Raw genomic sequence first — 12,889 nt, forward strand, 5'->3', positions numbered from 1 at the left:
CCCTTTGAGGTACAAACGATTCTCTTTCGAATGACGTTGGCCGTTTCGCGATATCTCAAAAATTGGCGGAAGGATCCCTTGGATATTTTTTCAAGATCCTATACTTCCGGTTCCTTTGAGGTACAAACGAAACAAAAAGTGGTACAAATGAAGTAAAATCGAACCGTATCGAGAATTTTTTTTTTTTTTTTTATTAAGTTGTTTGCCAGGTTCACATCGGTGGTAAGAGAGAGAGAGAGAGAGAGAGAGAGGAGGGGAAAGTCGTCAATTGTTCGAAGACATGCATATCCCGAAAAATAGTTTCGCTCACAATTAATAATTGGACGTAATTGTTCGACGGTGATTTCATTTAATGAGCGTGCTCTCGGATCTAAACGCCGCGAATGTACAGTTTCCGAAGACGTTCACGCGGACACGAGCGATATTGAGACTTGATATTAAAGCGAAATACGTGTCATGACACGTTACGTGCACGGACGAGATTGAATCAGCAGCCTACGTGTTTGATATCGACACGCGATGCCGCGAGCGGCGGGCGAGGGAGGGGGGGAGAGGGGGAGAACGCCCGGTGTAACAAGCGTCGAGTCATCGCCGGCCTCGTGGGGCGGAGCGGAGCGTGCCTTTAGGGTTTTCCTCCGTGTTCATCGACGTCGCCGTGCCGTATCGTTGGCCGTTACGTGAGACTCGAGTCAATCAATCACTCGTTAGAATCGTACGCGATCCGTGATCGCGCCGCGCGATCGTCTCGTGCGGCCTGTTAAGCTCGCGCTATTAATTACCAGAAACTGTGGATGACTTGCATTCCCGCCGGCTGCGTCTATCCGTGCGGACCTTACAAGGATGAGATACTTAAATTAGTGGCATCCACCGGGCGGATGAAGTCGTTCGGAGAGACGCCGTTTAAAGTCTCTCTCCTCTCGGTCTCTTTACCAACGAGCACGCCGAGTCCGCCGCTGAGCGCCGCTGCTATTAATTATTTCTCACTCTCACGTTTCTCCTGATATTCTCTCATGAGAGCTCTCTTTTCTTTCTGTTTCAGGCTATTGTCGAGAATCTGGAGCCGGAGCAACGGTGAGTAGTATCGCGATGACTTGTCGTTTGGCGAGCTCGTGTAAACACCATGGCCGATCGTCTCTTTCATTCCGCGGATATTCCGCGGCGCATTTACGGGGCCCGGTGCAGGATTTCTCTCCTAGTCGACAGGAGATGATGCATGAGCGTAGTAAAGCACATTAGCGAGATCGACGAAGCGGTGTCGCGCCGCCGTGTAACCCGATGCGTAAAAGAAAAAGAAGAAAAAAGAGAGAGAGAGAGAGAGAGAGAAAGAGAGAATCTCTCTCTCACCCGTTCGCTCGTTCGTTCGTTCGTCGATAAATCGCGGCGCTCGTAGAAATTATAGCAACGATCATAATGGCGCTGTGCACGTTCGTGGACGCGATACTTCTCACTCTGGTCAGCTACATAAATCTGACGGATCACATTAGCTCGCCGTTTAATGGCTTTTAAATCGATTGGTATCCTAATAAATTTCGTAAGATCCTTTCTCTTTTTTCTAATAACACATCTCGCCGTGGACACGAGCGCGCGAGGGTTGTTTATTTATGGAGAATCGTTCTCGTCCAAGGCGAAGCAGGACCGGTGTTCGTTTCGGTACCTATGCGTGCGCGCACGCACGCACGCACGCACGTACGCACGCACGTACGCACGCATGCACGCACGCACGCACGCATGCACGCACGCACGCATGCACGCACGCACGCATGCACGCACGCACGCATGCACGCACGCACGCACGCACGCACGCACGCACGCACGTACGCACGCACGCACGCACGCACGCACGCACGCATGTATGCACCTGGTACGTCTCCCGCAGGATTTTGATATATTGAAAGGGATGGTGAAACTATTTGGGCCGACACCCCCGCCTAATCCGAGCCCTTTGCTCGGGACCTCGGAGATTCCTCGCTCCCTTAATATATCATCCGGTCGTACAGATCGCGCCCCTTCCGAAAGGGATCTCTACGCGTACGTGTCTTCAAGATCGGCCGAGGATCCCGCCGTCTTCAGCCTGTCTGCGCGAGCGGAGGAAGACGTCGCGCGCTTACGCGTTTTACGATTCGAGCGGCGCGGCGATTTACGAACGATCGATAATTCGGGAGGCCATTCAGCGGCGCACGTTATAATCCCGAGCATGTACGTTGTTGCAGATTCACGACGGCGAAACTGCTGCAGGACTTCCCACGTCTCAAGTACATCGTCGACCTGACAAACACATTTCGCTACTACGACAAAAAGGTAAGGCGTGCGCGCGCGCATACACACACACACACACATACACAGATATGAGCTTCGTATCATTATCGGATGTCTCCAAACTGCCTCGTATTGATCGAGCTATTGTCAAGCCCCGAAACGACTCAGCTCGACTCGTGAAGCGACAGCGACGTTCGCGCGACGTGTTTGACGATTCGCGCGGCACGATAGTAGTACGATCGTAAAATCATCATTGTCGCGCGCGGGAATAAATTGTCCGAGATGCCGCGCCGTTGTTAAAGAGCGGCCGCATGCGGGCGATACCGTCTGATGAGACTGCGCTGATATTACACCGCGAATTTAATTCGACGCGTATCGCGTATCGTTCGAGTTTCGAGTCGTAATTCGCTTTGTTTATGCACGCGCGCGTTCCCCCTGCTGCCTCTCAGTAACTCGAGACAAGAGACGTCTTCTCTTCTCGTCCCCCCGCGAGCTGTCACCTGCTGCATTCCTTGATCGAGCAGATATCCAGCTTCTCTTTATCTCTCTTTCTCCTTCTCTCTTTCTCTTCCGAACTTCATCGTTCGATGACCGTCCCTGTTATCTCCGTTCGTCTATCATATCTTCCCTCCAGCTTCACTTCACCTGGCCCGCCCTCGCGTTTTTTCACTCTCCGGCTCTCGACCTCGCGCCCGACGTCCTAATATCGCATCGGGGTCAGTTCCGACTTTATTGAGTATTTAAGAGCGCTCGAGAGAGAGGGAGGGAGAGAGAGAGAGAGAGAGAGAGAGAGAGAGAGAGAGAGAGAGAGAGAGGTCCGAGCAATTTGTAGCGAGGGCAGAGGGACCGCGAGCTAATGAACTTATTATTAGATTTTTGGAATAGAGAGACCGTCTGCCAACGACTCTCTCTCGATCGGCCGGCCGACGGACGTTCCGAGCCGGTCTGCGAGAATGTGTCCGCGCGCGCGCTCTTTCTGGGTCAAAGCTGTCAGGGTCGAAGACCGATCAATTATATTAATAAGTCGTCGAGTCGGTTCGGTCACTCCATCTTCCGCTTTTTGTCCCGGCCCGGCCGACGTTTGGACAGCCATTTGCCACGCGAGGATAGCGACGAATATATTCTCCACTAGGGAGATATATTTTAAAATACACCACGCGCGGACACACACACACACATACACGCTCGCTCGCGTGTAATCACGTGCATCGTGAGCATCAATGGCGCCGCAGGGCCAACGATAATTAACAGAGAGATCTGCCGGTGTCACCCACGCCTAATTAGAGCTTCATTATACATGTATAATGAAGCTCCCAGTTGGTCCTTTAATTTCCCGACTCGTGGTCACGATGTCACGGGGAAACGAGATCATCTTTGTAGAGACAAAGGACCTCGCGTCCTCGCCGCGGCTCGAGCAGATGTTATCGACGGTGTCGAGGAGAATGTTGGTTTATGCTCTTCTAATTTTGAAAATTTCTACCACGTAAATTTTTACATCCAAACTACGCACACACATACGCATCTCGTGACACTCTCTGTGGTACATATTATCTTGATTGGAAGACATGCCTCAGTGAAAATATGGAGGAATTTACGTATAGAGTCTTCCTGAGATTCCACGGCGCTTTCGGGAGTCATAATCTTGTCTCTTCTTTGTCAAGATTCGATTTTCGTCAAGATTGAGAGCCGCAGGTACTCTCGGGTGTGCGAAAGAATTTTCTAGGTATTATCAATGGTCGGGGAGAGGAAAATAAACTCGAAATAGCTTTAAGAACGACACTGTGGCGATCGAGTCAAGATCGAGTTTCTAATATCTCACTAAAAGCCGCAAAGATCGATTATTATGACGTGATCTGTCATTAGGGTGGAAAAACGAGTGGTAACTGCCAACTTGATATCTTTCGTTAACAACGGGTTAGAATTACGCCATCGATCTCGTAAAGTGAAATTTTTCTCTTCATTATTCTGTTATATAACGATACACGTGTTACCGTATCTCACGGCACAAAATACCGTAATAATCTATTTATTTATCTTGTCCGATTACACGTGAGTTTGCGCGGACGTTACTCGCGTCTTCTTCGAAACGCCCGATTTTTATGTTATTTAGCGGTTTCTCCCTCTCGTTTAAAACTCGATTCGTTAGCAATGCGTTTGAGGTCCGAGGAGAGACCGACTAGAGTCAAATAATAGAGAGATTCATGAATATGCAGCACTCGTTGGCGGATACGCCTGTGCCAAGAATTTTTCGAGATACGAAATATAGGTTTTACGAGATACGACTGTGAGTCTCGCTTTCGTTCGCGTCGATTACGTCCACGGTCACATTTTTCTCTTCTGCGAGCTTCGTAAGGTCCGATATTTTCAGTTTTACAAAAATGTTAAACGACGCGCTTGCGCTCGGAGGCGCATTTGATAATTACCCGCGTCGTTTGTAACCGATGGTTTGGCGCGTGACAATTATTAGCGATGCTAAAAACAGCAGTCCTCCGGGGCGATTTAAGAGGACAATAGCTCGACCGAACAAATTATACACCCCTGTTCGATCAATGGGTCTGCATTTCATGCTGCGTGGAGGACCACACTGCTTTCGTTACGTAACAATACACGATTCTTCACACACCGTTGACGTGTCTGTTGTAGGAATTTACAAAGGCTGGCGTCAAATATGAGAAGATCGCTATACCAGGAAGGAAGGTACCGCCTATGGATATGATTGAAAAGTGAGTACGCAAATGAATTTTCGTCTCATTGACAAAGTTACGGGTAACGGCTCCACGGTAAACGTTACTCAGAAAGAATTTTTCTGCCGGGCGCAAAATTGAATTCGCCAACGAGGAAACGCACAGTCGCGAGCACATTGCCGCATACAGACACGCTAGCTCTATTAGACGAAAGACGCTTATACATTTCTCCGACGTACAGAATTGTGGGAGAGGGTGGGTGGTCTCGTAAATAATAACGGCTCTTTCGGAAACAAGATACTGAAACGTAAAGTAATTAGGGCGATATATTTCGATTTACATGTTACTGGGGCCAAGGGCTAGGCTAGACTGTTGGACCCAGTATTGCCAACTCTGAATTTTAAAATCCGTCAAATGCTTCTCCAAAAAACTCCAGAAATAAGCTAAAATTAATAAATGTGTGTGTGTATGTGTGCACTATGTATATGCGCGCTATGTATACGTGTGCATATGTTTTTAAGAAAGGAATTAAAATAAATACATAATTAGTTTTATTGTTGATTAATTTTATTCATAATAATATAATTATATTATATTATTGATACAATATCGCTTTTATATATATATATTTATATATATATATATATTTTTTTTTCATATTTCATTTTATTATAAGCAGTATTATATATGCGATATTATATATATATACCGCGTATATAATACTGCTTATAATAAAATGAAATATGAAAAAATAAATATATATAATTAAACATATGTCTATGCTATTGTAGATATGCTAAATACTCATAAAAATAACAATAGGAAATTGCGTAACACTTTGTGTTACATTAAAAAAATAAGTTTGATATAAACTGCGTTCCAATTATTATTTTATACAGTATAGTATAGTAGCACAAATGTAACATGTTCCTGTTGGAAAACACTCTTGCTGGAATATTGGTCTTTAGAATATTCATTGACAAGTATAATCTTTAAAAAATAAGCAAAAAAGACGCAAGTAATAAAAAATGGCACATCTAGTAAGAAATAAAATTGTTTTCAAATCTGTCTAGTGCAAACATACACAAATTTAATCATGTAATGTTAAATAATATATATTATTTAATTATAATTAACTCTTTTCAATAACAACAAATCACACCTAATAACGCCTCATTCTAATTTAATAAAAAAAAGTTAACTTATTCTGGAGAAAAAATCCGCCGTTTCAATTTTTAAAAAATCCAGAAAATACGTCAACAGCTAAACCGCAATTTTTGTATGCTAAGCGTTATTTAAAAAAGCTAGAAATGACGGAAAATAAGCCAAGTTGGCAATACTGGTCGGACCGCTGTCCGCTCGCATCTTCCTTTGTTTTCGCGGAGGAAGAAGCTTTTCTCCTCCCGCGAGCGATTGGTCGTCGTACCCTTCGCGCGCTCGTCGTGCGCTACCATGCTTCGCACGTGTTTCTAGGAATCGGCGTCTAGCAGTTGTTACCCAGAATCTGCATCTCGTTCAGGAAAACAAAAATTCGCGTCTCGCTCCTAAGATTACTACAGTTTCGGCCAGCCTGACAACAGGCCGTCCTCGGCCACTTGCCTCTTACTCGCTATCTTCCGCTTCGAAATCAATTTCTTGCAAACTTCCTGGACTACGATCTTTCAGCCATGGCTTCATATTCGCCGCTTCCCACGTACCTTGGTACGGTCTCGGGGATATTTGGCATCCCTCGATGTCTCGGATAACATATCGATTATTTCTTAGCCGGCGCACTATACGATACGGTCCGCGATAGGCTGGACTTAATTTTCCTCCCGCGGTCTCAAAATTCTTAACCACGACAAGGTCTCCTTCTTCATATTCTTCCGCGGGTTTTCGCTTTTTATTTACATTAATTTCGCTGTAGACGCTCGCTTTTACAATTTTATCCGCTGCCGTTGATCGCATTTGCGTAAGATCTCTTGGTTTTAATTCGGACTGTTCTTCTAGATATTCGCGCAAATTATCGACTATTTGACCGCGTTGTGCTGCTCCGAACAGCAGTCGGCTAGGCGTCTCGCCGGTGACTCGACTAAAGCCCGTGTCACACTACGGATTGAAGATCAAGGATTGCGGATTGAAGATTAGATTTCGACAAATCAACGAACTTCGGTTTTGATTTGCTTTATTCCGATTGGTCAAATTTCAATCTTCAATCCGCAATCCTTGGTCTTCAATCTGTAGTGTGACACGGGCGTTACGGTGTTGTTAATGGCGAATTCGATCTCTTCTAATGGTTTATCCCAGTGTTTCCCATCGTACAACTTTCCTAAGGCCGGTCCTAAAATACGGTTGTATCGCTCGACTTGGCCATTTGCCTGTGGAGATCCGGTAGCCACTTTTATATGTTTGATGTTCGCTTTATTCATAAATTCTTCGAACTCATTCGATGTAAAGCACGTACCACGATCGGATATCAGAATCTTTGGTCGACTGTAAACGCTAAAATAATTTTTGAGACATCTGATTGTTTCGCGTGTAGTAGTCGTCTTTACCGCATAAAATCGTACATACTTGGAAAACGCATCTACAATAACAAATACATATTTTTTTGCCGCATTCGTTTTATCTACCGGGCCGAAATGGTCTACGTGTATCGTCTCGAAGGGGACACTTCCCTTTTCTTTACATTTACGAACATAAATCCTTCCACTTTTCCTGACGGTTTCGTAAAAGCAAGGTACTTAAGACAATTCTTTATGTAATTCCCTGATCTTGTCTTTCATCTCGGGAAACCAGTACGTTTCGCGCAGCAATGCATAAGTTTTTTCCGTTCCGAAGTGCCCGAAATCATTGTGATACTTATGGAGTAATTCCTGCTCCATCGCTCGAGGGACGTAAAACAATATTTTGTCTTTCCTCTTTCGGTATATGAGTCCGTTCCTCATCTCATGATCACTGATTGTCTTGTCCTTCTTCCAGACGTGCTCGTAATTCGGCAATCCGCTGATCGCGTGACTGACAAGCTGCTAAATTGAACTCGAACGTGTTTGCTTCTATGACCAGAATATTGTTTACGCGGCTCAACGCATCTACATGAGGCATTCTTTTCCCGGGTCGGTGTTCAGTCGTATAATCATAATTTTGTAGTTCAAGAGCCCATCGGGCAATCCTGGGATTAATATCTTTTTTGTTCAATGTTAAAATCAGCGCGTTGCAATCGGTAACTGTCTTAAATCGGATTCCTTGCAAATAAATGCGAAACCTCTTTATACCGTAAATTATCGCGCGTGTCTCGAGCTCGTAACTATCTCGCTCGTGGTATCTCGCCTCAGCCTCTGATGTCCTTTTCGAAAAATAAAAAATCGGGTGAAATTTCCCGTCAGCCTTCCGCTGCAAGAGCACTGCACCGAAACCTTGCATGCTTGCGTCGTAGTGGAGCTCAGTTTCATCGCTCGGACTATAGATGGATAAGATCGGACTCGAAGTTAACTTATCCTTTAACGTCTCAAATGCATCCGTCTGCTTCGACCCAAATTCAAATACCGCGTTCTTTCGTACTAAGTCATATAATGGTCCAGCAATCAATGAGAAGTTTCTAATAAATTTTCTAAAGTAGGAGCATAGCCCCAAGAAACTTTGAACGTCACGAGCACATCTGGAAGTCGGAAAGTCTTTCACCGCAACGATACCTGAATCGTTCGGACGTACACCTTCCGCCGTAATCGCATAACCTAAAAACTCAATTTTTTGGTAAAGGAATTTGCACTTATCTAAACGCAACTGTAATAAGTTTTCTACAAGTATTCTATAAACTTGACGCAGTACTTTAACACTTTGCCGGCCGCTTACTTCTCACCTCGTCACCTTTACGCTGCCGCCGGCGAATTTCGCGCGGGTTCTACTGCTCGCCGACGGTGATATTAAAGAATGTCAAGAAAAGACAATCGGGATAGTTAAAACAGAAGCATAGTGGAAACATTGTTGCCGCGCTAAACCGAAGTCACGCGTACATGACAGCGGCCGATAACCGTCGGCGAGCAAAAGTCACGCGTACGTGACAGCGGCCGGCAAAGTGTTAAAATGTTGTTCGATCGTTTCTGTCGCAATGAGAAAGTCGTTCATGTAGACAACGACATTTCCTTCTTTTATCAGGTCGCTAAAAATTTCGTTAATACACCGCTGAAAACGGTGCGTTCTTTAGGCCAAAGGGCATTTTCCGATATTCAAATTGTCCAAACGGTGTAACAAAGGCCGTGTACTTTATGCTATTCTTTGCCATAAAAACATGATGAAATCCGTCTCTTAAAGCGATGTAAAATAGCGTTTCCCGTGCAATGCGTCAATTTGCTCTTCTATAATCGGTAACGGAAAGTTGTCTCTCACCGTTATTCTATTTAACGCGCGGTAATCTATGCACATACGTATTTTTCCGTCTTTTTTTCGTACTAAGACTGTTCTCGACGCGTATTCTGAACTTCCTGGACAGATTATTCCTCGGTCACTTAAGTCATTCAAGATTTCCCGTAAATTTTCTTTTTCTTCCACTGAAAGCCTACTAGGTGCGAAATGAAAAGACTGCTTATCCTTAACGTGCAGTTCTAATTCAGCTCTGACTTTCGGTTCCGTCGGTCTCTTCGCTTGCACGTAATCTGACTGAAAGCTTTCCAAAAACTTGCTCCGCGTCGCGTAAGGTAGGTCCGGATTTATCTTAAATTCGCCCACGTCGCTATTATCAAGTTCGTGCCTTTCGATACTTAATATTTCGCTTACCGCATGTTCTAACGTTTCTTCTAACGGTCGTTTCGTTAAATAAAGGCCTAACGTCTTAATCGCGTCTCTGCCTAACAGTACATCGCATCTCATAGTATTATCTGGAACTATCCGTAAATTTATATTACTCGCGCTTACATTTTCGAAAGCGATCTTTGCCGCGGTCATGCCTTGAACTTGTAAAGCCGAATCGTTTATCCCCTCGTAACGCTCGTTCCTCGATTCTAATATTTGACTGGTATGATACGAGATGTGCTTTAATAAGACTAATCGGGCTCGCAGTGTCTATCTGAGAAATCGCCTCGAATCTAAAATTTTGCTTGCCTTTACCTAACTGACACTCAACGCGTTTCAAATATTCGTTACCGCTGCACTGTTGTTCCACCACGTTGGATATCTGCGTGTGCTCGCTCGTCCCGGTCGGCGTGCTCGTCAACGCCGTTGTTGTCTGCCTTTTCTGCATGCACTCTCGAACACGATGGTCGGTCGCTCCGCATTCGAAGCATGAACCTCGTTCTCTCCTCGGCTTATCGCAGTTCCTCGCAAGATGTCCTGATCTGTTACAATTGTAGCACTTCGTCGTCGTCTCGTTCCGTCGATGTTCTGCTTCCTTGGCGATCGTTGTCTTAGGCGGCGGTTTACTCTGAAGACCTCGAACTCTTTGATCGGTGCGGCTTCTCTGCTCAGGAGGGAGCGTCACCTTGCCAAACGCTTTCATAAAGTCCTCCTTTCGTTCGAAACAATGCATGCGCGCCTGATTGCACAACTGCACATCCGGAATTCCTTCGATCAGATGTTCCACTATCTCCTCCTCGTCCACTGGCACTCGTCCGGCTAATGTGACCTTGTCGAAATAATAATTGCAGAATGATTCGTCACTCCGCCAAATCCTTCCTTCAAACCGTCTCCGTCGATCCACTTTGGCTGGTCGGGAATCGAAAGTATTGCTCATCCTATGCATAAGTTCGTCTCTATCGGCATCAGGAGATGTTCTGGCCTCGAATGAAACCATTGCGAGGCTCTGTCCTTAGTTTTCATTCCGACAAGAACGCGTGCCCAGTTGTCGTCAAGCTGATAGGTTGTTCGCACAAGATCGAACTGCTTCTGCCACCTCTCGACAGTGTCTTCCTCTCCGTGAAAATTGCTTAATAAATCACTCAAGGCGGTAATCGACGGCCGTGGGACCGGAGGATAACTAACATTTGGGTGGCGATACGGCTGATCGTTCCGTTCGAATCACATGGTTCCTTTCTAAACGTAATAACTCAACTTCTCGTCGTAAGAGATCGCGTTCAAGTCTCACTGTTTCTACGTCCATATCTAGGACCATTCTTGTTTCTCCAAGATCTTCTCGCTCTGACTCCGCATCCGACGGTGGCATCCGCTGCACGTGTCGAGACTGATCTTCACTTCTCTCGTCTTCGTTGGCGATCTCGCTGGTCGAATGTAACTCAGATCGTGATCGTAGCTGTGGCTATTCGGTCTCTTCCTCGCAAGCAGCTCTTACGACATCTTTCCACTCTCCACTAGGATCCTGCTTGTACAGTCTGTAAAGTAAGAGCGTGCACGGGTTAATGTGTAGAAAAATTTATTTTTAATGATTTTTAAGTACATGGATTTGTTGTACTCCTTGAGAAGAAAAATGCTATACCATTAATAATAAGTCCAGTCACCACCGGTATTGATAATTGCCTGGCATCTTCGAGGCATACTTTCCACTAAGTTGACTGCGTATTCGCTCGGTAAAGACCTCCAAATGAGACGAATTTGTCGTGTCAGCTACTTCAAAGTGCACATTCTTTTTCCTCGAAGCTTGTGCTTGAGATATGCCCACACATTTTCAATGGGATTTGCATCTGGCGACTGCAATGGCCAATCAAGTGTGACGATGCCAGACCGCTATTTCCATTCGGTGCAAAACTTGCTCCGGTGTTTTGGGTCGTTGTCTTCCTGTAAGATCCAGTCCTCGTTTTTTTTTCTATGAAGCATCGTTCACCAGTCGGCAACAAACACTTTTCATATATTTTAAGCATTAAGGTCGGGTTCCGCTTAAACAAATTCACAATTCTTTTCCCATATTCGGCGTCACTTTGCCTATCGAGCCACGTTCTGGCAAGTCATCGACATTTTTGATCTTCTTATATCGCTGAACCCACTTAGCGACGGACGATTTTGACTTTCCCATGTATTTAGCAGCCACTGCATATGACATTTTTGGTCCTTTGGGGTGGGAACAAAGGAACACAGCCTCGTAGCGCGATGCGTATGCGGCACTCATGGCAGTTAACGTGTTTCTCAGGTTAGAGTTCGACGCCAACTGAATCTTTTGTAACAAAGCATTCACGACAAAGATTTCATCTATCGGCTCACAAAAAAACTAGGACGATATTTGAAGCCAACTGCCATTTATGCCGTGCGCGCTCTTACTTTACAGACTGTATAATCTTTTCATAAGCTTTATCTTGTTTCCTCTCTGCGAAAGGCCCAGTTGTCTAAACGTTTTCTTTAGTTGTACAAGCGTAAATTCTTTACTCTCCATCTCGAAACCCACGTCACATGTAACTGTAACTATTTCTCACTCTGCATAAATCGGACACTAAGTCACGTAATCTCCAGTCTCTTTATCCCGAATCTCGAGTCTCGAATCCCACTTCTGACGAACTGTGGAAGGGGGTGGGTGGTCTCGTAAATAATAACGGCTCTTTCGGAAACAAGATACTGAAACGTAAAGTAATTAGAGCGATATATTTCGATTTACATGTTACCGGAGCCAAGGGCTAGGCTAGACTGTCGAATCGCTGTCCGCTCGCATCTTCCTTTGTTTTCGCGGGGGAAGAAGCTTTTCTCCTCCCTCGAGCGATTGGTCGTCGTGCGCTACCACGCTTCGCACGTGTGCTTCTAGGAATCGGCGTCTAGCAGTTGCTACCCAGAATCTGCATCTCGTTCAGGAAAACAAAAATTCGCGTCTCGCTGCTATACCTAAGACTACAGAATAGATAAATGAACGGATCGTACGAAGGCGGAGACTTGGGTGACGTAGCGCCACGGTAACATATATTATGCTCATGCGAAGTGAACGAATCTTTTATTAAACCGCGGTGGACGCCGCCGCCGCCGCCAGCGATGCAGCCGGCTCACTAAAGCACGTGACGTGCACGACACGGCTGCGCGAGCCTCTTCTCTTCCTCGGGCTCTAC

At 45.5% G+C, this 12,889-nt stretch overlaps 1 protein-coding gene across 2 annotated transcripts in view; it reads left to right on the plus strand.

Moving 5' to 3' along the window:
• LOC105185714 (RNA/RNP complex-1-interacting phosphatase) overlaps window positions 1–12,889 on the plus strand; it is a 52,920-nt gene that overhangs the window by 18,932 nt on the left and 21,099 nt on the right. For both annotated transcript variants that reach the window (XM_011145411.3, XM_019842611.2), the window contains exons 3-5: window positions 1,040–1,071; window positions 2,211–2,298; window positions 4,900–4,979. In XM_011145411.3, coding sequence (XP_011143713.1) covers window positions 1,040–1,071; window positions 2,211–2,298; window positions 4,900–4,979 — 200 coding nt within the window. The remainder of the gene's footprint in view (window positions 1–1,039; window positions 1,072–2,210; window positions 2,299–4,899; window positions 4,980–12,889) is intronic.

Source organism: Harpegnathos saltator, unplaced genomic scaffold, assembly GCF_003227715.2.
Source record: "Harpegnathos saltator strain DR-91 unplaced genomic scaffold, Hsal_v8.6 scaffold56, whole genome shotgun sequence".
Classification (NCBI taxonomy): domain Eukaryota; kingdom Metazoa; phylum Arthropoda; class Insecta; order Hymenoptera; family Formicidae; genus Harpegnathos; species Harpegnathos saltator.